A 24,572-nucleotide genomic window follows, 5' to 3' on the forward strand; every position below is an offset into this window, starting at 1 on the left:
TTAAGTTGCCACTTAATAGCCAAAGCATCCCAGAATTAGAAAACACTTTTTTCAACAACAACAACAACAATAATAATAATAATTTATTAGATTTGTATGCCTCCCCTCTCCGGAGACTCTGGCCGGCTCCTCATCCTATTCCTCCCACTTAGGATAGTATGACTGTAACTTGTTGCTTGTATCCTAAGATTTTTATTCATATTGATTGTTTCTTCATTGCTTATTTGACCCCTATGACAATTATTAAGTGTTTTACCTCATGATTTTTGACAAATGTCTCTTTTTCTTTTACGTACGCTGAGAGCATCTGCACCAAGACAAATTCCTTGTGTGTCCAACCCTTGGCCAATAAAGAATTCTGTTCTATTCTATTCTATTCTATTCTCTTGCTCCTCCTCGTGGGCTGAGCCTCCCACCGTCCCACCACGCCTCTCCGGCACGCCTCCACCACTACTACTACCGCCGGCGCCGCCGCTGCTGCTACAGGCCTCAGGATCGCGCTCACCATGGCGGGCCGGGACGTAGCGACCGCTTGCAGCGCCGACTCCTTCCAGCTGCGGCATCTGCACTTCTCTCTGCGCGTGGATTTCGACCCGGCGGGTCCCGGGCATTTGAAAGGCTCGGTGAGGTTGGACTTGACCTGCCTGCGGGATGGAGCGAGCGAGGTCGTCTTGGACTCGCATCCCAGCGTGGAGGTGGAAAGCGCGGGTCTGGCGCCGGCGAAGAGCCGCCGCAGTGGGGAAGAGAAAGGCCAAGAGGCCGGAGCGCTGCGGCCCGTCTCTTTCCAGAACCGCCCGTTCGCCACTTACGGCTCCGCGCTGCATGTCTCCCTGCCCGAACCTCTAAGCCGCGGCGACGCTGTGGGGCTGGAGATAGCCTATCGGGCCGGACGGGGTCCCGGGGTGAGTGGCTGGGCCGGGCGGCGCGACTGGACAGCCTTCGTCCGGTTCCTTCGGTTCGCGAGTCAGTGGGGTTCAATCTTCGTCCTTTGACTTTTTTAATTACTCGCCCATTGAGCCGCTGCATCCGGGCTCCCTCCGTAGTGAGAAAAATAAAACCCACTCTGCACATGCTCAGGAATGCCATCTTCAATTCCCAGTGAATAAGTGTTTTCAATTTCAATCAACTCCCCCCCGGAGATTAGGACTGCCCCCACCCTCCTTGCTTTTCGTAAACCCTTGAAAACCCACCTATGTCGCCAGGCATGGGAAAATTGATATACGTATACCCCTGAGCTGTCTCGGTTTATGTATGGTTTGTTTGGGTTGTATGATTGTTTTTTAATAAGGGTTTTTAAAACTTTTAATATTGGATTTGTATATGATGTGTGAGCCGCTCCGAGTCCTCAGAGAGGGGCAGCATACAAATTTAATAAATAATAATAATAATAATAATAATTTATATCAATCAATCGATCAATCAGTCATTAGGAAGACAGGGAACTAATTCTTAAGCTTAAATACGCTGTCCTGTCTTGCTATTATCCATTAATATGTGGCTAAGCTTAGCTGACTTTAACTGGCTTTGAGTAAGCTGAGTAAGCACGGTCAGACTTTTGGGGGAAAAGAAATACTGTACACTGCTCAAAAAAAATAAAGGGAACACTCACAGAACCCATCCTAGATTTGAATGAATGAAATATGCTCATTGAATGCTTTGTTCTGTACAAAGTTGAATGTGCTGACAACAACTTGTTAAATTCAGTGTTGCTTCCTAAGTGGACAGTTTGATTTCACAGACGTTTGATTTACTTGGAGTTATAGTGTTGTTATTTAAGGGTTCCCATTATTTTTTTGAGCAGTATATTTTTCTCCACTTTCTCACATACAAATTATTTATTTATTTATTATTGATTGATTAGATTTCGATGCTGCCCTTCTTCCTGAGACTCAGGGCGGCTTGCAACAAAATAATACAATATGTGAGAAATCTAACATTGAAAATATTTTAAAAAATCAAATCTAAAAATAGGTAAAAACTAAGAGATGTCACATTCTAAACCCCAATTCATTTAAAACCAATTATCCATGTTTCATACTAACATACTTTTATTAATTCAATCATAGGCCGGGGTAGATATTAAAATTCAATGACCCCAGGCCTTTCAGCAAAGGTGCATTTTTAAGGCCTTACGTGAGGATGGGGGCAATACGAATCTCCCAGGGGAGTTGATTCCAGAGGGATATTAGATATATGTGATTAAAACTATATACTTTCTAATATTTCAAACACATTTTTATCCACTGTTCAACAGTCCATATCTTACTCCACCCTCTTATCCAACACCAATCTGCCCTTCTTCTTGTTCTTTCTTGCACTCCCCTCCCTCTCTATCTTCTCCTCTTATCTACTTTTCCCTCACTCCTCCTCTACCTCTTTCTCCTTCTCTTCCTCCCCCTCTACTTCCTCTTCAACCCTCTTTTACCTTTCCTAGAGTATTTTCCATCCTAACACATCTCATAACTAGCAGAGGTATTAGGAAAATGGGGAGCTAATTCTTAAGATTAAATACAGGGTCCTGTCTTGCTGTTATCAATTAATATGTGGCAATGCTTAGCTGACTTTAATGGCCTTGAGTAAGCTGAGTAAGCATAGTCAGACTTGATTAGTAGAGGGGCTGAGACACCACTAAGAAATCCCAGAGTCCTCTTGGCAGGAGGTTCTTACCCTGCTGCCAAGAAAATAATATGGGGATGTCATCAGCTCAGTTTAAGGGAGACCATCCCCCTTCCTGGTATTAACCCTGAGTGCCTTTCAACTTCTTAATATTTGCTTCTCTTGCTATCCTGATGCTACATGTGACTTGTTTGCCAAAGAAGCACAAATCTCTTGCTTCCCTTTTTATCTCTGTGTGGATTATCCTCAGCATGTTGTAAGGCCCTTCCCTTCCCTTTGATCTGTTGCAGTGCTCTTGTCTGGAGGCTTTTCTAACTGCCATTCTTCCCTTTGACCCACTGGCTGGGAATGATGTACTATAGTCCAACCCACGCGGCAGAAGAGTGAATTAATTCCTTCCTTCCTTCCTTCCCTCCCCCCTCCCTCCCTCCCTTCCTTCTATGCCACCCAATACTTATTTAACCTCTACCATTTTTTGCTGGGAACAAAAATAAACTTGACATTTTTGGTCCTATTTAAGGAAAACTCCAGTCCAAAGCATAGAAACATAGACGTCTGACGGCAGAAAAAGACCTCATGGTCCATCTAGTCTGCCCTTATACTATTTTCTGTATTTTATCTTAGGATGGATATATGTTTATCCCAGGCATGTTTAAATTCAGTTACTGTGGATTTATCTACCACGTCTGCTGGAAGTTTGTTCCAAGGATCTACTACTCTTTCAGTAAAATAATATTTTCTCATGTTGCTTTTGATCTTTCCCCCAACTAACTTCAAATTGTGTCCCCTTGTTCTTGTGTTCACTTTCCTATTAAAAACACTTCTCTCCTGGACCTTATTTAACCCTTTAACATATTTAAATGTTTCAACCATGTCCCCCCTTTTCCTTCTGTCCTCCAGACTATACAGATTGAGTTCATTAAGTCTTTCCTGATACGTTTTATGCTTAAGACCTTCCACCATTCTTGTAGCCCGTCTTTGGACCCGTTCAATTTTGTCAATATCTTTTTATAGGTGAGGTCTCCAGAACTGAACACAGTATTCCAAATGTGGTCTCACCAGCACTTTTAAGCAAAGATTAAAATGGACCATGTTCCTCTAAATAAAGTGCAGCTACCATACAGATGGGTGCAAAGTTATGATATGTTGGCTAACTTAATCTGTACTGACTGCATTCCTTTAAAAATACTTTCCCCAATCTGGTGTTCTCCAGATATGATAAACCAGCCCCTCCCCAAACCTGAGTAAATTACCTAAAACTGGGTAAAAGTGGGTTTTCTTTGGGTAATGACCCCCAAAGCCACTACCCATTCGCAAAAGGGGCATTTAAATTTAGAATATGTTACTTACATTGAATAAAATGAACTTTCTGATAAGCAGTGTTGTGTAATGAAAGAAGAAGTTGGAAGATCACTGATTTAAGATTATAGTTCCTGCAATTACCAGCCGGCAAGCCTTTCGAAATTTCTGTAAAGCAAAACGAAATCCCAGTGTATAGCGGCTGTTGGAGATTGAAATCTGCCCATTATGATATATTTATATGATGATATAAGCATTTATGGCATAATCCCCAAATGCCATTAATCAGGGATAATGGGTGGTGTGATCTAATGACTGCCGGGGACTTGGGTTTGGAAGAGATTTGTGTTAAGGTTTCAGCTGAGGAAAACGATCCAATAGAAAGGCTTCCTTGTAAAGGAATATGATATGAATATTTTATTTCCCTAAAATTAACTGTTTCACGATGGAGTATGTGTGAGAAAATTGGCATCCATATCTCTACACATGATGCAATTCAGGTGGAATCGACTCCCACTGAGGAGATTTGTGTTATCTTAACTTTACACAATGCATAATTAAACTTTGGACTTTCCTACCTTGAGATGTGCTGACTATCAGCTTGCCTGACTTCGAAAAAGGATTGGACAAATTCATGAAAGTCTTTGGGATCGATGGCTGTTAGTATGATTGCACCCAAGGGCCATTTACTGGAAAATAGTTGGGCTTGCTTGTATAGCTGGTTGGCCATTATATATAGGTCAGAGGTCTTCAAACTTGGCAACTTTAAGACTTGTGGGTTTCAACTCCCAGAATTCCCCAGCTGTCAGCATTCCAAATAACATCCAAGAAATAAATCAGAGTCCAAATCTTGGCCTTCTTCCAAATTCCGATTTATTGACAGAGCCATGTTGGTTACAAACTGCAGTCATCCCGATACTAACTTTTCCTACAGGATGGGTGGATGTACTCAGGAAGGGGCAATCCCTGAAATAATCTTCAGCTCACACAGGCATTAGGTGAAGAGTGCTATTAAAATGATCCTTGCTTTGGCAAAGAGGTGTCTGTGTCTAATAAAGACTTCTTTGGTCTTTGGAAAGGTTGGTAGAAATAGCATCTAGAGCAGTGTTTCCCAACCTTGGCAACTTGAAGATATCTGGACTTCAACTCCCAGAATTCCCCAGCCAGCATAGAAACATAGAAACAAGGAAGACTGACGGCAGAAAAAAACTTCATGGTCCATCTAGTCTGCCCTTATACTATTTCCTGTATTTTATCTTAGGATCGATCTATGTTTATCCCAGGCATGTTTAAATTCAGTTACTGTAGATTTACCAACCATGTCTGCTAGAAGTTTGTTCCAAGGATCTACTACTCTTTCAGTAAAATAATATTTTCTCATGTTGCTTTTGATCTTTCCCCCAACTAACTTCAGATTGTGTCCCCTTGTTCTTGTGTTCACTTTCATTCGCTGACTGGGGAATTCTGGGAGTTGAGGTCCAAATATCTTCAAGTTGCCAAGGTTGGGAAATACTGATCTAGAGAGCCTAACAGTTTCACCCTGTGACCACTTTTATAGATTAAAGTTTACTAGAGTTAGAATGGACCTTGTAGGTCATCTAGTCCAACCCCCTGCTCAAGCAGGAGTCCCTACACCACTTCAGTTGGCAGTCCAATTGCCTCTTGAACGTCTCAAGTGTTGGAGCTGTTCCACTCTATGATCGCCCTCACTGTCAAAAAGTTTCTCCTTATTTCCAGGTTGAATCTCTCCTTGGTCGGTTTCCATCCGTTGTTCCTTGTCTGGCCTTCGAGTGCCTTGGAAAACAGCCAGACCCCCTTCTCTCTGTGGTAGCCCCTCAAGTACTGGAACACTGCTATCACGTCTCTCCTGGTCCTTCTCTTTGATAATAATAATAATAATAATAATAATAATAATAATAATAATAATAATAATATTTTTCTTTGCATTCCCATCAACCTGCACAGATGATAAGGCTTTTTTTTTTACAGCTACGCCTTTTGTGTGCTCATCTGATCCAGTCTATCTTGTTTTTATTTCCTAAACAGGTATGTTGGCTGACGCCAGAGCAGACTGCAGGAAAACAGAAGCCCTACATGTACACTCAAGGCCAAGCTGTTCTGAATAGATCGTTTTTCCCCTGCTTTGACACTCCTGCAGTCAAAAGTTCATATTCAGCCATTATTAAGGTAAGGAGCTCCCTACCCTGTTTCCCCGAAAATAAGTCACCCCCGAAAGTAAGACATGGGAGAGGTTTCGTAGAATTGCCTAATATAAGGCATCCCCTGAAAGTAAGACGTAGGAGATGTTTCATTTCACAGTATTCCTGAACAGAACATATGTAACACTACTGTCCATAAATTGCATCGCAAAACGCTGCATCAATCAGATTTAAAAAACATCCAATATGCATCCAACATGCAGCTGCGTGTTTGGATACGTTTTTGCTGCAGCAGGATACAGGATGCAATTCATTGGGGGAAAAAATAAGACATCCCCTGAAAATAAGACGTAGCAAATCTTTGGGAGCAAAAATTAATATAAGACGCTGTCTTATTTTCGGGGAAACACGGTAAATATATTGGAGGAGAGCATGCTTAAACCCCATAGTTTATTTGTTTATTTGTTCATTCATTCATTCATTCATCCATCCATCCATCCATCCATCCATCCATCCATCCATCCATCCATTCAATTTTTATGCCACCCTTTTCCTTAGACTCAGGGCAGATTACAACATGTTAGCAATAGCACTTTTTAACAGAGCCAGCCTATTGCCCCCACAATCCGGGTCCTCATTTTACCCACCTCGGAAGGATGGAAGGCTGAGTCAACCTTGAGCCGGTGATGAGATCTGAACCTCTGAACTACAGATCTACAGTCAGCTTCAGTGGCCTGCAGTACCACACTCTACCTGCTGTGCCACTCCGGCTCTAGTTCAGTGTGTTCAAAAACCTAGAATTCATTACAGGAGAGATTATTATATATACATATATATTTAAATGCCGTCTTATTTTTACTCCTCAGGGTTTTCAAAGCCTGAGGTCATGCATGATGATGTTAATCTGTTTCACCTTGTTTGCTTTGGATATGCCCAAATAGCTGGGTTACACAAGGCATAACACAAGCTAACAAGACTGGAACAATAATTGTTTTTCAAAGCTATATTTTCTATGTATCTCCCGTGGTATAGACCGGGCCTGTCAAACTGGCGGCAACCAGCTGGATGCATTACACACAGGCCACACCCACCCCAGCTCTGCAAAGGCAAAAAACGATTGAGTTTGACACCTGTGCAACAGACCATAAATAGTAGCAATTTTGCTTTCAAAGCCTGGTGTGAACTCAATCCAACTGCTGTAGTTATTATCACTTTCATTTAGCAAAGCTGTTGCTTCAGTTGCAAGATTCTTTCCCAAAAGAGAACTTTTGGTTTTGAGAAGTGGGGAGCCTGCTGGAGACTAGATCCTGTGCATTGTAGCTCTCAGCAACAGAGTAGAGCCCACAGCGTTGGCCTTCTTTGGGTCCCGTCGATGAAACAGTGTCGACTAGTGGGGCCGTCGGGAAGGGCCTTCTCTGTGGTGGCACCGGCTCTCTGGAACCAACTAACCCCCCCCCCCTCCTGAGGTGCGTACTGCCCCCACCCTGCTGGCTTTCCAAAAGGCCTTAAAAGCCTGGTTTTGCCGGCAGGACTGGGAGCCGTGAACAACGGACATTCCTAATTCCCTGCTCTATAAGATATGATTGGATACGTATGACATGGTATGCCTATGTCGATGATGTTTTTAGATGGTTTTATATTGTTGTCTACATTGTTTACATTGTTATGTTGTTCCCCTGAGTCCTTCGGGATAGGGCGGCATACAGGTTTAATTAATAGTAAATAAATAATAAATGGTACACATTGCTCTGTATCTTGTCCTCTGCGCAATGGCATTTTACTTCTGTGGATCTCCTGAATAGCATTTTCCATATTCTGTCCATCTGCGGCAAAAATTCCTCACTGTTTCCTTTCTGGAAGAAAATTAAAAAGGTTAATGCTTCTTCCCAAAGCAAGGCTAGCCAGTTTTCCTTTTTTTTTCTTTTCCTAGGTCCCTGAGGGTTTCACAGCTGTGATGAGTGCAGTAACCAGGGAGAAGCAGAAGGGAAACACTTTCCTCTTTGAGATGCCTCACCCTATCCCTTCTTATTTGGTGGCCCTGGTCGTTGGGGATATCGTTTCAGCAGAAGTGGGACCAAGGTAAGAGGCTGTTGCTGCAAAGAACCTGTCACCTTAATCCCAGAGGGATAGTCGAGATCACTCTTTCCTCAGTTGAACCCTAGGAAGGGGACTGCAATCCAGATTCCCTGGGGACTGGGGGATAGTTGAGCAAACGCTAATATTCAGTCAAATGAGAGTAGCGGAGCATAGAAAGAAGCCCTTACTCCAGGGGTGTCAAATTCGAGGCCCGCCGGCCACATTTGGCCCACAATGTGGTCAGATCCGGCCCGCGGGGCCATTCTGGTCTATGCAATGCGAAGAGGAAAGATCAGGCCAGCCAGAGGTAAGTTGAGACCGTTTTGCCTCAACCGGTAGCGACTTGCTGGTGACGTCAGGATGATGTCACAAAACCGGTTTGGTCAGTGCCGGTCCATGGGTGCCCTCAACTTAAAAACAAAAGAAAAAGTTTTTTTTAAAAATTCTTCTGAGTATGTGCAGAAGCTGAGTTTTTGGCACTGCGTATGCGTCACCATCTTGTTTTTGGCTTTTTGTATTATTATTATTATTATTATTATTATTATTATTATTATTATTATTATTGGATTTTTCGGCACTGCACCTGTGCATGCACACCCAGGAGGTGTGGCCACGCGACACAGGAGGAATCAAACCAGTAGAGAGGTGAGTTAGAACCCACCTCTGAGGCCAGTGTAGTTTCCTCCCGGTCTACCCAGTAGGAAGAGGAAAGATCAGGCCAGTGTGGCTTCGTCCTGGTCTACCCAACGCAATGAGGAAACATGCCACAGTTTGGGGAGTGGTGTCAAGCTGACCACGCCCACCTAGTTGGCCACTCCCACCTGCCTCCTCGAAGGTCAATCACAGCCCTGATGCGGCCTTCAGTGAAATTGAATTTGATACCCCTGCCTTATCCCCCCCACCCCCAGTCTTTTTCACTCGAAGTGGCTTCTTACTCTACTCTTCTCTAACAGGTTTGAATAGTCCTTCAGATTCGATTCTGAGTAGAGGTTGCAAAGCTTGCAGAGGCACAGATGCAGCTCCTGAATGGGCTGTTTAAAACATCCACATATACTGCTCAGAAAAATAAAGGGAACACTCAAATAACACATCCTAGATCTGAATGAATGAAATATTCTCATTTAATATTTCATTTGCATAATTATTGCATTTGTACAACAGCATGTGAAACTGATTGTCAATCAGTGTTGCTTCCTAAGTGGACAGTTTGATTTCACAGAAGTTTGATTTACTTGGAGTTATATTCTGTTTTTTTAAGTGTCCCCTTTATTTTTTTGAGCAGTGTATTTCCTGAGGACCATGTGGTGACAGCCGTATAATCTTGCTCTTCAGCATTATTCAGTACAAGCCTTTTTAACTGGGTAGTGAGGCGTGCAGGTGTGTGCAAATTGAGATTTGCATCAGGCCCCGAATGTGATCAGCCAACACTTAAGAAGAACCAGCTCCCCCCTGAGATTAGGATTGCCCCCACCCTCCCTGCCTTTCGTAAACTCCTTAAGACCCACCTCTGCCGTCAGGCATGGGGGAACTAAACATCTCCCCCTTGCCCATGTTGTTTTGCCATTGATTGATTGACTGTGTGTCTGTTTTTATATACATTGGGATTGTTTTATGAATTTATTAATTTTAAACTGTAATTAGATTGGTGGGCATTGGATTTGTTATTATGTACTGTTTTTATTATTGTTGTGAGCCGCCCCGAGTTTGCGGAGAGGGGCGGCATATAAATCCAATAAATCTAATCAATAAATCTAAATAATTGTTTTCTGTTTCTAAACTAAGAGCCATGATGCACTTTCCTTATTTCTGCCTGATGCCAAAATTTTGGACCCATTTCATTTAGTTGTATTTTTTAATATTTATTCTGTGTGGGAACTGATTAAAAATGGGACTGTTCCCTGCTAGAATATCCATTGCTTCTTGTGTGATACAGAATATTGGCATCCAAGAGTACACAGCGTGTGTTGTGCTTCCCTGCTTATAGGGCTAGGGATAGTCTCATCACTCATAGGCTGATCTCCCTGTCATTTTTGCTTTTTCCCCAGGAGTCACGTTTGGGCGGAGCCCTGCCTGATTGAGGCTGCTAAGAAAGAGTATGATGGTGTAATTGAAGAATTTCTTACCACCGGAGAGAAGATTTTTGGACCATACGTATGGGGAAGGTACTCCTTTCATATTAGAATATTCATGACTGGGAGAGCCAGTGGTAACAATGAATAGGCATAGCAACTCAGTCAGCCAATAGGAGCTAACTACTTCTGAGTCTGTGCAGAGAATCAAAACTGAATAGTTAAGCTTAATGCTGTGTGTTGCTCCAGTCGTCTCTGTGCTTTCCTCTCTCTGTGCTTTGCTGAAATGAACTGTTCTCTAATGTCTGTAACTGTGAAGAAGTCTACTTGTGGTATTGTAAATATGTATATTATGATGTTTATAAAGAAGTTTATGAATCCAGATAAAACAGTCATCTTTGTGTGTGCTTCTGGTTTTGATTTTGCAACAAACTTTAATATTTCATTAAACTTGTTTCAAAAGAAACATTCCCAGGAAAGCATCCATCTCCCAAAGAAAAGCACAGGCAATCTGCTTTTCACCCCAAAAAGGGAGGAGGGACACAATTAGAGCTCCCTGCATCCCCAAATCAGGTGTTGGGCCAGCTCCTAAAACAGTGCTTCGCACCCATCTGCACTTAAAGAAGTGTGAGGAATCTGAGAAAGATCCATGTCTTGTATGTCCATCTCTTGAATCAAACTTCTTGCTTTGTCCTTCAGCTGCTTTTCAAAGGGAAAGCAAAGCTTTATATTACACAGAATTTCTCACATAGCACTCATTTGTAGCACAGTTATATTTTGTTTAACCCTCCTGTTATGTTTGCATTTACTATATGTCGCGATAGTGAAAATGATTAAAGTCCTTTTGAACCTTAATTATCGTGGAGGCGATGGAATGGAAGCTTTTTGTCATTTGTTCAAAACAAAATTTCTTTTATTATAAAAGTACAAAATAAAACATGTCCCGGTGGACAAAACAACAAATACGTCTTACGTGATGGTGGATAGGAATAAGAATGAAGATTTTAGGATGAAGAAGAAGGAAGTAGGTTTAGATGTGGCAGGATATTACATCATAATAGGAGGAACTTAATAAAGTACACACATTTAATTACTAAATGTCTCTGGGGCTGTCAATATTCAGCGTGACACTATATACTGTACTTGTACTGTTTTGGGTGCAACGAAATGTAACAATCAGCCTGTAGCAAAAAAGAAACAAAATGGGGAAAAAACCCCCACACATAGTAAGGACCTCTCAAATGAGGAAAAGTCAATCACAAGTTTCAGATCCGCATGACAATAATTTACAGGGGCTCAAATTTCATTTCGGGCCATATAGATCCGGGCATAATAGCAAGGTTAAGAAGTTTTAAGTATGCCCAAACCTCCTTTGCTTTTGAGTCTGAAATTCATTGAAATCCATCTACCTCAATGTAAATCTCTGGCCCAAAAATGCTCATTGGATAAATACCCAGAGAAAGTACTGGGAGGAGAATTTTAAAAAGGCAGCAGAATCATTTCTCATTTAAGAGAATGGGACTGGTCAACCATTGGAAGCTTAGCATGATGAAAATGCCTAAGTCTGTTTTAAATTTGAATTATGCTAGATGAAATTGGCAGGATAACCTCAACCTTGCAATGTTGTATATAAGAACATATTAAAATATTATTTTCCTGACTAGTGCTTTTTTTTTTTTTTGCTTTTGATAGATACGATGTCCTGTTTATGCCTCCGTCATTTCCATTTGGGGGAATGGAAAACCCCTGCATTACCTTTGTGACTCCCTGCCTTTTGGCTGGCGATCGTTCCCTGGCAGATGTGATCATCCATGAAATCTCACATAGTTGGTTTGGAAATCTGGTCACCAATGCCCATTGGGGGGAATTCTGGCTGAATGAGGGTTTTACCATGTATGCCCAGAGGAGGATTTCTACAGCACTCTATGGTGAGTGGTCGATAATCAATGCCTAGGGCGGGGGGTATAGTTTGTCTTTCTCTATCTGTGGTATGTTTGGCTGGCAGGATATCTGCATTCTATTTTCAGCAGTAAATAGAAATAGGTATCTAAGTGATTTGTCTGCCTAAAAAAACTAGGCTGTATACCTCTTAAATGCACCCAAATGGACTTTTAGATATCTACCTTGAGAACTGGCAAGCTGAATTAGTTTATAGTTCACTATATGTTGTCTGGATATACAGAGATACGCAATAATAATAATAATAATAAAATAATAATAATAATAATAATATAATAATAATAATAATAATAATAATAATAATAATAATAATAATAATAATTCTGAAGCATAACACACCAGACATTTTGATCGTGGAGAATAAGAAAGTATTGATCATCGACATCGTGATCCCAGGGGACAGCAGAATTAGTGAAATACGAAGATCTAAAAATCGAGCTGCAACAACTCTGGCATAAGCCAGTGAAAGTGGTCCCAGTGGTACTTGGCAGGCTGGGCGCAGTACCAAAGGATCTCAGCAGACATTTGAAAACCATTGGAATTGACAAAATCTCCATCAGTCAATTGCAAAAGGCCGCTTTACTGGGATCGGCAAACATAATTCGCCACTACATCACGCAGTCCTAGGTGCTTGGGAAGCACCCGACTGGTGATGAAATACGAAATCCAGCATAGTGATCTCGTTTGCTGTGTTGTACTGACATAATACTAATACTAATACTAATACTAATAATAATAATAATAATAATAATAATAATAATAATATAATAATAATAATAATAATAATAATAATTATTATTATTTATTAGATTTGTATGCCGCCCCTGTTCACAGACTTATCAAGTAGGACTTGATAAGATACCAGAATTTATATTGTGGCATTTAGGAACCAGTGCAGAGAAATAACGAAGACACTTTTGTAGAAAACAATAGTAAACAGTTTTACTCTTCAGTGCAAGCAAAATATCTTCAGCCTTAGTCTTCTATTTACAGCAACAGACTTTACTCCATCTACAGTATATGCAGTAAAGCTTACTTACATGTAGATACTAAACCAATCCAGGTTTCTCTGTATCTGCACTACAGCTCTAACTCAATATCTTAACTCATGTTGAAAGTGCTCCAGCCAGCCAACTAACAATATTGCCACCACCACCATCTAACAGCTCACAGCTAACAATCATTGTACAATTGCTTTGCATTTTATAATGCTCTGGCCCAATCAGATTGTAGTTTACACCCAATGACTCAGCATTCAACATGCTTTCAACCGTCTTTTATCTTATATGGCAATATAAAGGAATATCACCTAGGATTGAGCAAATCCTTGACATATGTCCCCATTGAGTGAAGGGGGTCCAGGGTTTTTGTTTTTATTGCAATAGGATTATTATATTATTTCCGTTTTGCCTTGTCTGGTAAAGTTGTACCAGTGCATTCTTGTGTCCCTGTGACTGCTCTCTTAATGACCATGTCCTAACTATGGTTGACAGTTGATTCCAGAGTACCAAAATGGTAGTTTTGGTTTTATTGGCTTGGAAGTTGCCAGAGACTTCATAACCTAAGTTGTTCCTGTTGATATCCCCTAAAACCAGGTGCTGCTTATACTTCCTTGGAAGCTGCTACTGGAAGAGCTTTGCTTCGTCAGCACATGGACAATGTTGGGGAACAGCATCCTCTCAACAAGCTCAGGGTGCAAATCGAACCAGGTCTGTATTGATATAAAGCAGTGGACACCCCCCCCCCCCCCCCAAAGTAGGCAACTTTATTATGTGTGGATTGCAACACATATTCACATGGTGGATCATATTCAATTTGAAATTATGGATAAAAGGATAAATTCGGATAATGAAACTGAGTTGGGACAACTGATGTCTCGGTGGGACAAGGTAAGACGATATATGACGAGCAGAATCCGAGACCATGTTATAAGAAATAAATTGGAATCACTCTATAATATGTAAATAGATATATTGTTCTTGGGTCAAGTGGACTATACAAGAAACACCCCCGATTTGGTGGTGGAGAATGTGTGTGTGTCTGGGTGGTGGGCACTTTTCACTATGCACTGTTTTATGTTGTGTGTGTAATATAAATTTGTTAAAAATTAATTAAAAAATTAATAATAAAAAAAGATTACAACATTCCTGTGTTGACTTTAACTCCCAGAAGTCATAGCTTCCATAGTTAACCATTGATTGTAAATCTTTGTGATTCATCCTTTAGCAGTTAGCCAACCCTTTGTTTCTTATCCATATCATTTCCCAAAAGGATCAGTTAGGAGAATATTAACTGAGAGATACTTCTTAAGTAGTTGCCATGCTGAATTCTATATTTGGTTATTTCTAGTGGGGTTACTCTTCCCAGAATAACAAGATGATTGGTTTTCAACTGAATTATTTCTTCCTTTCAGGTGTTGATCCTGAAGATACATATAATGAAACTCCTTATGAAAAGGGCTACTGTTTTGTCTCATACCTTGCCCATCTTGTGGGAGATCAGCCTAAGTTTGATGCTTTCCTGCAGGTATTGTGGGTTAGCCTGGGATTTGTACTTTGCGAGTGTCTCAGTGTGTCTTTTCGAAGCATGCTGCTTTGTATTGTGCTTAGAAATATGCATACAGTTCAGATCTTTGTATCTCACCATATATTCTGATTAGAGTATAATTCTCTGGTTCTCAATCTGGGGGTCAGGACCCCTTTGGGGGTCGAACGACTGTTTCACAGGGTTTTTGTAAGACCATGGGAAAACACAAATTTCCCATGGTGTTCTATTCTGGCTTCTATTCTGGCGTCTTGTAACATATTTTTACAATCCGACCAATCAGGCGTGTATAGTGGGAGTGTCCCTCTGACCTTCCTGTCAATCAGCTTAAAGCTCTGTTGGGAGAATTGGCTTTAGACTTATGGTTGGGGGTCACCACAGCATGAGGAACTATATTAAGGGGTAGTGGCATTAGAAACTTTGAGAACCACTGGATTAGACTATTTAGACTAGATTAAACTATTTATCAGGTAAAGATGCAGAACCATAAAGAGGATGAAAATTTTGCTGGAGATACATGATTGTAGTGCCAGGGACATGAAAGAAGTGTACAAAATTATGCATTGGGGAGGTTTTTTTTTTTAAAAAAAATATTTTTTGGCTTGACAGTGAGGGGCCTCTTTATTCTCCCCTATTGAAGGGAAGTAAAAGAGACATTGTACATTATGAGATTTGCAGTCAGCTCATTGGTTATCAATTTGATGGCTTTAAAAGGAGATTAGACAGATCTAAAAAGTTCAGTTTGCTTTTGGTGTCATTTGGTGAGAAAAATGGCCAAGGAAGTGAGTGCTGTAAGAACCATATTCTGTGGTAGAAATTCCTTAAGCGGCTCTGTACAAATACATATTTGTGAAGAGAACATTGGAATACACAGTCCTATGCCCTAATCCAACATATCTGCCCAAATTCATTTCGCACTGAACCAATAAGTTTTGGAGCATGGTTGCACCATGCCATTTGGTTAAAGGAGTGTTCCCAAGCAAAATCCTTCAGTTCATTTTGCTGTTATAATACAGCTTGGATTGAAGCAAGAAGTCCCCAAAGCTAAGATGCTAGCTAAATTTTTTGTGCTGCCTCTCCAGCAAAAGTCATTCTAAAAACTCATTTGGGCTGCATAAATTATGCAAAGGAAGTCTTCAGTGTTAACCGGTTTTAAGAAATGGCAAACAAGTCTGTCTTCCAGATGACGTGGAAAAGTGGCTTTTCAAGTTTTGAAGGTTTGGGAAATTGAAAATGTGAGGAAGGTTTTTTAAAAGTTGAGATATGTAGTTCTCCCACTAAAAACCAAAGAGGTAGAAATGAACTTGAACTAGGCTAGGTCAGTGATGGCGAACCTATGGCACAGTGATTGCGAACCTAGGTCAGTGATGGTGAACTTAGGCTAAGTCAGTGATGGCGAACCTATGCCACAGGTGGCACGAGGAGCCGTATCTTCTTGCACGTGAGCCATTGCCCTAGCTCAGCTCCAGCATGCATGTGTGTGCCGGCCAGCTGATTTTTGGCCTGCATAGGGGCTCTGGGAAGGCATTTTTGGCTTCTAGAGAGCCTCTGGGGCAGTGTTTGCTGGCTGGGGAATTCTGGGAGTTGAAGTCCAAATATCTTCAATTTGCCAAGGTTGGGAAACACTGCTCTGGGGGATGGGGGAGGGCATTTTTACTCTCCCCCAGCTCCAGGGAAGCCTTTGGATCCTGGGGAGGGCAAAACACGAGCCTACTGGGCTCATCAGAAGTTGGGAAACAGGCCATTTCCGGTGGCTAGAGAGCCCTTAGGGGGCGAGGGCAGTTGTTTTCGCCCTGCCCAGGCATTGAATTATGGGTCTGGGCACTTGTGAATGCACAATAGCACATGCCCCTGCTCTTTCGGCACCCAAGAAAGAAAAGGTTCGCCATCACTGGGTTAGGTCGTGTTTTTTGCAAAGAACTTTTGTGAGACATTGATAAAGAGTAGCTGAAAGGCCAGAGATGAACCAGCAGATCTCAAAGTAATTCAAGCTTCTTTCTTTTTGTGGCAGGCATATGTGAACCAGTTCAAATTTCAGAGCATCACAGCTGATGACGCCCTCAACTTCTTCTTGAATTATTTCCCAGAATTGAAGAAGCGAGGGGTGGACACCATTCCAGGTCAGCAAAGACATTATAGCTTCAAAAAACCCCCCAAACATGCAGAATTGCTACAAGGCTTTGACCAGCTGAAATTTTTCAATTTTTCCTAACTCCAGGTAGCAGTTCCTTCCAGAGTCCTCCAGACCATTTTGAACTCAATTACTTCCATGTTTTCCTGTTTCCAGTTGATAGAATACTGTAATTCAGTTCTGCTGAGTTATTCTACTCTCTTGCCCTCTGCTCCTAATCTGGTTATATTTTTATTGGAGATTGTGTGCTAGTTCCCGTAAGATAAAAACAGCAAATGCTGTCTTTAAAAGTTCTAACAACAGTTCAGGTCAGAATGAAGAAGTCAGTTGGACAATATTCTGCCTTGATTCCTGGAAAAAGGCTTTGTGGCGACACATTACTGAACTCAGCAGCAGCTGTATAGTGAACATTCACAGAAAATGCTCTTGTAATAAGTCAGGCAATTGCTCTGTCAGCAGCAATTCCAAGCCTGGAGGGAGGAATAATTTGCAGGCTTGACACATGAAACATTATCCTCAGGTCTGCAAATTACGTCTACAGTTGCAGGTGCTCTGCTCCCACCATATATAGAAGGCTTGCAATCCAGAACATTGTCATTGTGCCAAATATTAAGTGTTTCTGACAACGGGAACATCCTTAATCATACAAATATAGCTTTAACCCTAACAAGAGGTTAACAGATTGTTTTTAAAACTTGGTTCTTTCTTAGTCACTTATTAGTTTCTCACAAATTATTATTGGATTTAAAACTTCCCCAAAGTACTTACGCAAAATTGGAAATTATGAGAATTGAAATCTTACAGATTTGAGGAAGGCAGTTGAAGAGAACATGCTTAAGGAAATGCACACATTGCATACGAAGTCCCGATGCCCATTTTCTTCTCAAATTAAAATAGCACGGGAGAACATGTTTCATTAAGAAACATTAGGGAGGAGAGACTTTTAAGTGCCTATTGGATCCTCTCTTTTTCTATTTCAAGTTTATTCATGTATTAAAGCAATAAATAAGGAGGTAGTATCAACAAAATGGCATGCGGGGAATATATCCTACCAATCTACATTGCTTCTTATCTAAGGAAAAATCCCCAAAATGCTGTTATTTATTAAATATTTTTAAAAAGCTAGCCATTGGCAATGTACTAAGCGATTTTGCTTTTAAAGCCACTTTGAATGCTTCTTAAATAGAACACACAGATTACAAATCTGTGTAAAGAAGCATGCATCTCGCCCAAAGACAAGACATGTATTGTATTGGCAGTTCTTTTTAGCAAAAACTTGAGAAGAGAAGGATTTCTGACAGAATGGGTGAACAGTGCAGTGGAGGAAGCAAGTAGAATGCTTGGCTGCATAGCTAGAGGTATAACAAGCAGGAAGAGGGAGATTGTGATCCCGTTGTATAGAGCGCTGGTAAGACCACATTTGGAATAGTGTGTTCAGTTCTGGAGACCTCACCTACAAAAAGATATTGATAAAATTGAACGGGTCCAAAGACAGGCTACAAAAATGGTGGAAGGTCTTAAGCATAAAACTTATCAGAAAAGACTTCATGAACTCAATCTTTATTATCTGGAGGACAGAAGGGAAAGGGGGGACATGATCGAAACATTTAAATATGTTAAAGGGTTAAATAAGGTTCAGTAGGAAAGTGTTTTTAATAGGAAAGTGAACACAAGAACAAGGGGGCACAATCTGAGGTTAGTTGGGGGAAAGATCAGAAGTAACATGAGAAAATATTTTACTGAAAGAGTAGTAGATGCTTGGAACAAATTTCCAGCAGACGTGGTTGGTAAAACCACAGTAACTGAATTTAAACATGCCTGGGATTAACATATATCCACCCTAAGATAAAATACAGGAAATAGTATAAGGGCAGACTGGATGGACCATGAAGTTTTTTTCTGCCGTCTACCTTCTATGTTTCTATGTAAGACATCAGGAACCACATTTATTTAGGGAATCGATCTTTAGTCTGTAGTAGACCACAGAAAATAGACAGGAATTTTAAAGCCGCAAGGCATCAAGATTTTATTAACACGTCTAGATCAATATATGGCATGGCATTTATTCTTAAAAGAAGCCTAATCCTCAGGGGACAACTGATTCTTCTTTAGGATGTGGCAATTTCAATTTGAGTTTGAATCATAATAAATTAGCATAGATTCATGTGAATATTTGGCAGGCCTGGGGGCCATGAATGTTAACACCTAGGCACGGCCGAACGGTGATTGACTGGTATGTACGTGTGTTTGATTGGATAAGGTGTCATGGTTTTTATTATGTGATTTTTACTATTTTTATTATCTATATTTGACTTTTGTATGTTTTGTATTATTCACTGTTGTAAGCCACCCTGAGTCCCATGGGATTGGGCGGCATAGATAAATTTAATAAATAAAATTAAATGTAAACAGGTGGACTCCAGCTATTGTTATGTTGCTTTGTTTGAAATTGGACCCAGTGTGCCTAATATGTCATGACAGAGTATCCCAGAGAAACTAAAAGCAAGATATTGTGAGTTGCTTGCTGGGACATTATGAATGACCATACTTGTTTTTATTTATTTTTTTGTGCTATTAAAAAAAAAACCCTCCTGGACACAGATGGAATAAGAACTGGGATAATGCACTGTTGTGGTTCTGAAGAACTTCAGAAATTAAATAGTGTTATCAAAACCTTTGGAGACATTTCATTCATTACTGATATGGCTGATATTAGTGATACTGATATGGATTCCAATGTCTAATAAGCAGATTTCTCCCCCCCCCCCCCCAATTTCCCCTTTCTTCCTGTGGCAGGTTTTGAATTTGACCGATGGCTGAATACACCTGGTTGGCCTCCATATCTTCCTGATCTTTCACCTGGAGAGGAGTTGATGAAGCCAGCAGAGAAACTAGCTGAACTCTGGGCATTTCCTAACCATGATATGGAGGCAATTAGAGCATTAGATATCTCTGCATGGAAGACCTTCCAGCTGGTTTATTTCCTAGATAATATCTTGAAGAAATCTCCTCTGCCAGATGGTAAGACACCTTCTGCTGAAATGAAGGATTGGCCACAGCTGTAAAAGGAAGCTTTATGGAAGCTCACATAATGGGGTGCTGGTGGGCAGTTCCAGGAACTAGATTGTCTGGATATGATGAACCTTTAGGCACAGACAGATCCCGGAATTTGCATTTCTTTTGACAGTGATTGTAAAAATGAAAAAATAGCATTGAAAGAGGTAGCCGTGCTAGCTATTAGAAATACAATAATGGCACTTGAAAAATTATTATTATTATTATTATTATTATTATTATTATTATTATTATTTAGATTTATTATTATTTATTTTTATTTTTATTATTTATTAGATTTATTATTATTATTATTATTTATTAGATTTGTATGCCGCCCCTCTCCGCAGACTTGGGGCGGCTCACAGCAATGATAAAAACAATATACAGTAACAAATCTAATATTAAAGTTTAAAATAACAATTTTACATTAAAAAGCCTAAAAAACCCCAATATATAAAAAAGCATACACACAAACATATCATACATACAGCTACATAGGCAAGGGGGGTGGGATGTCTCAGTTCCCCCATGCCTGACGACAGAGGTGGGTTTTGAGAAGTTTACGAAAGACAAGGAGGGTGGGGGCAGTCCTGATCCCTGGGGGGAGCTGGTTCCAGAGGGTTGGGGCTGCCACAGAGAAAGCTCTTCCCCTGGGTCCCGCCAGACGACATTGTTTAGTCGACGGGACCCAGAGAAGGCCAACTCTGTGGGACCTAACTGGCCGCTGGGATTTGTGCGGCAGAAGGCGGTCTCGAAGATTTGTATGCCGCCCCTCTCCGGAGACTCGGAGCGGCTCACAACAACAAAATACAGTACAAATCTAATGATTAAAAACAGTTTAAAACCCATGAAAATCAGTAGAAGCACCTGTAAAAACAGAAAGCATAGGTATATTGAGGAGATGAAATGGGAATCTGGAGTGCTTAATATACAATAAATAATCTGACGTTCTAGCAAATATGTATAAAAGGTAAGCATTGTGACTATTAAAAATGAAAGAACGTCATTGTCTAGAGCAGTGTTTCCCAACCTTGGCAACTTGAAGATATTTGGACTTCAACTCCCAGAATTCCCCAGCCAGCGAATGCTCCAGATATCTTCAAGTTGCCAAGGTTGGGAAACACTGCCCTAGAGTTCCATGAACAATTCTCTCCCGAGGAAAAAAAAATAACTTCATTGTCCTTTCATATTAAGGGCATGTTGAGAAGATGAGCGCCTTGTATCCTAAGATCTCTAAAGCACAGAATGCTGAGCTGCGTCTTCGTTGGTCCCAAATTGTCCTCAAAAACAATCATGAAGCCGGGTTTGATCAAGTGAAAGACTTTCTTCGCAGCCAGGTTGGTATTTGATGTTGCTGTATTTCTTAGAAATACAAAACTGCTGTAGTTTTGTCGGAATCTTCTTTTCTGTTTCTATTTCTGTCTAGCAACAGACTGTATCTTAATAATAGAGTCCTAGCCTTGTCTATTTCTTAGATACAAAAATCCTTGTTATCATTGTTCAGCTCTCTTTCAGTATACTAAGCACTGCTGTAACTGGAAAATAAATGTGGCTCACCAGTGTATCTTAACAACAATTTGGAGATAATTGCTACCTTCCTAAAAATGTCAGTAAGTTATTAGCTTATCAGTAAGTTACTCTGTTTTTATTCCAGGGAAAACAGAAGTATACCCTTCCCATCTACCGGGCGATGATGAGTGGCTCAGAAACAGCTCAAGCATTGGCCAAGGAAATATTTTTGTCCATTGGTTCACAGCTCCATGTTAATGTCCAGAACTATGTTAAAAAGATCTTAGGTTTGAACATTGCAGAAAGCTAGGAAGAAAGCTGCAATTACAAACCATACAAGTTTGTATGAATGTCCATGGGTGATTTGTGGGATTAAAGGGTAGAAGAAATAAAAGCTATTTTCAAAAATTTTGTTGGTATACAGGACTGATCTCAATCTGCTTTTGATGCAATGCTGGAAATTTCTGATTAAAACGACCCAAAGGTAATCATTTTTCGTGCGTTACCTGCTGGATAAAAGAACTTTGTTTTTTTCTTTGTAAATTTTGAAAATGTAAAAAATGCAAATGTAAACGTTATGTTTCCAAGTAAATTGAAAGATAGTAGCCATGTGCTTATTTCAATGAAAAAAGGCTATCTTTTGATGTTGGCTCTAATAAATTTTTATGATTTTTCACTTCTATGAGTTGTGTGAGAATTCATTTATTTTGTATTTGCACACTAAGTGATCATTCCTAGATTTTTTTCTCCTTGTCTCTTGCTACAAGTTTTAAGTTAACATGTTATTCCTTGCATCAGTTAGATTGCAGGGCATAGGAATTCCTTTCACAAATATGAAGGAACTCTCTCATTCATTCATTCATTCATTCATTGGATTTATATACCGCTGTGGATGCTGTCAAAGTCCCTGATGTAGAAGATGTCTTCAAAGGGGCTAAGAGCAACCCAGCCGTGTGGGATCATTCACGAATCCTAGAAAGAAGACTTGGCCACATTTTCTCTCTGGGTGAAGTGACACAGTATGGAGCCGTGTACCTCTTTTTATTTGGGAGCATAAGCAAAATGGGGATAATTACATGTACATGTCAAGTGATACACAAACATCCAATAACATAACTTCAAACATGACATATCTTTGAGTCCTTCCTTTCCCCCAGATATCACAAACCAATTTCCTAGAAACACTTCCTCAGAGCAAATGTTTCTCACACCTAATTTCTCTGAAGCCTTCTGCCTTATCACAACCAATCTCCTTAATCACCATCTCGTCCTGTGTTTGCTTCAGGCAATGTAAATCTCCCCCTTTGATTGTATAATGTCCTGTCTGGACTGATGTAAACTTGTTTATCAGTGAGATGTTTATTGAACCCTTTATTTTCCTGTTGCAAATTTACCAGAAGTGCAGACTTAAGCAAGTTAGTACCGTCCTATCCTGGCTATAATAGAATCAGGGTAAGCAGAGCATTTTTATGCTAGAGGTGCAGATATATATGATATAATCCTATTCTAACATTTTATGCTATACTGCAACATACCACCCCTCTACCTAGTTGGCAGAGTCACCTTTTTTTCCTGGAGTCCTTATATACTTTTTCCCAGGGAAAAAAGCTAGAACAGCTGTTCTCACAAATAGGCACTAAAATAGTCTTAGCTGGCAATAGTTTTAAAGATGTTTTAACTGTGGTGACCCTTTTATTTTTCTGAAAAAGACACAAGATAATAATCCAGTTGAATGCTAGGAAAAAATAAATAAATAGTAAACACAGTTTAACAGTAGAAACAAAAATATCCTTCACAGGATGCATTCAAGTGGAGGTTGGACAACTGTGTCATGATCTATACTTTAGTTTGGTTTCCTACATGAACAGTGTCCTGGATTTAACTTTCTAAATTCTATTTCTGAATTTAATCTATGCCTCAGTTCTGTCTACTCCCCCCTTCCCTGCAGGCTTTCAGTAATAAATATCTACAGGTTAAAATTGATTGGAGGCCATATATGCAAATACAGGCTGTTGCGAGTGCTCCTTGTCTACCTCGGGTCATGTCAGATTCTGAGGAGGATGAGCCAGGCCCCTCTAGATACCCTGGGCCATGGGGGTTGCCAGATGAAGCAGAGAGCGAGAGTGAGGCAGAAAGTGACTTGAGTGAGCCTGAGGAACCACTAGAGAGGGTTGATGTAACAATGGGGGAGTGGTCCCAGTCAAAGGATGAGGAAGACATGAGAGTGGAAAGTCAGTGGATTGACCTTCGCTATAGAAGATTGCTCAGAAGGCGAGAGGAGTTACATAGTAAAGGGTATTTGCTTACAGCCTTAGCTTCTTTGGGGTGTGACATCACTTCCAGGCGATATAAAGGCAAAGGATTGTGGGAAATGGGGTGTGGAGATGCAACTTTGTTCAATGGAAGAGACAGGCTGGGAGGTGTGATTGAACAAGGCTTACAAATCATGATTTCTTCTTCAATAAAAGACATTTTCTGTTGGATGTTTCGCTGGAAGCTTTCGGTGAGCAAAGGCATATGCTTAAGGAATGACTGGACTTTATCTAAGGAGTGCAGATAAGGCCACGTTTTTGGTGCGTTTCCTGCACATTGATTACCGTTAGCTCTAAAGAGAAAGAAAACTGCCGTTTTAAAAACCTGTGTTTCATTAGGTGTGCTTGTGTTCAAATAAAGGTTTGGATTTTATCATAAAATAAGTGATTTCTCAGTTGGGGTTCACTCCGAGGACCATGCACAGAACACAGATATAAAACAGATTTAGAAAAAAATGGATTTCAAAAAGAAAAATGTGAATTAGATAAAAATTTAAAAGATATAAAAATAAATTGATAACCAAGATTTGTAATTACAGTGGAACCCCGACATAAGAGCTGCTCTACTTAAGAGCAACTCGAGATAAGAGCTGGGAGGGGAGAGATATTTTTGTTCTACTTACAAGCCCAAATTCGAGATACAAGCGCCAAGGAGCTGTCTCCTGAAGCCAAACGCTAACTTCCGCGTTCGGCTTCAGGAGACAGCTGCGAAGCGGCGCGCGTGTTTTAAAAGGTTGCAGCCGGCCTGGGGGGCTCGGGGGGGTGCTTGCAGCTTTCTTTCTTGCTCTTTTTCTTTCTCTCTTTTACCTTCCCTTCCTCTATTTCTTCTTTTCTTTCTCCT

General features: G+C 40.6%; 1 protein-coding gene across 1 annotated transcript; it reads left to right on the plus strand.

The window, feature by feature from the left end:
• Positions 1-441: 441 nt before the first annotated feature.
• On the plus strand, positions 442-22,101 carry RNPEP (arginyl aminopeptidase). The gene is made up of 11 exons (XM_070745736.1): positions 442-902; positions 5,962-6,102; positions 8,005-8,153; positions 10,196-10,312; positions 11,912-12,147; positions 13,774-13,887; positions 14,592-14,704; positions 16,734-16,842; positions 19,650-19,874; positions 21,105-21,247; positions 21,565-22,101. Exons 1-11 carry the CDS (start codon positions 507-509, stop codon positions 21,727-21,729), a joined length of 1,908 nt encoding a protein of 635 aa, XP_070601837.1. The 5' UTR covers positions 442-506; the 3' UTR covers positions 21,730-22,101.
• Positions 22,102-24,572: the final 2,471 nt, after the last annotated feature.

Source organism: Erythrolamprus reginae, chromosome 3 (assembly GCF_031021105.1).
Source record: "Erythrolamprus reginae isolate rEryReg1 chromosome 3, rEryReg1.hap1, whole genome shotgun sequence".
NCBI lineage: Eukaryota > Metazoa > Chordata > Lepidosauria > Squamata > Dipsadidae > Erythrolamprus > Erythrolamprus reginae.

Excerpts from the sequence above, each read along its gene's own strand:
- RNPEP (XM_070745736.1), top strand. The coding sequence starts at position 507 with ATGGCGGGCCGGGACGTAGCGACCGCTTGCAGCGCCGACTCCTTCCAG. Across the intron at positions 6,103-8,004 it reads CATATTCAGCCATTATTAAG|GTCCCTGAGGGTTTCACAGC; the intron begins GTAAGGAGCTCC and ends TTCTTTTCCTAG. Across the intron at positions 21,248-21,564 it reads AAGACTTTCTTCGCAGCCAG|GGAAAACAGAAGTATACCCT; the intron begins GTTGGTATTTGA and ends TTTTTATTCCAG.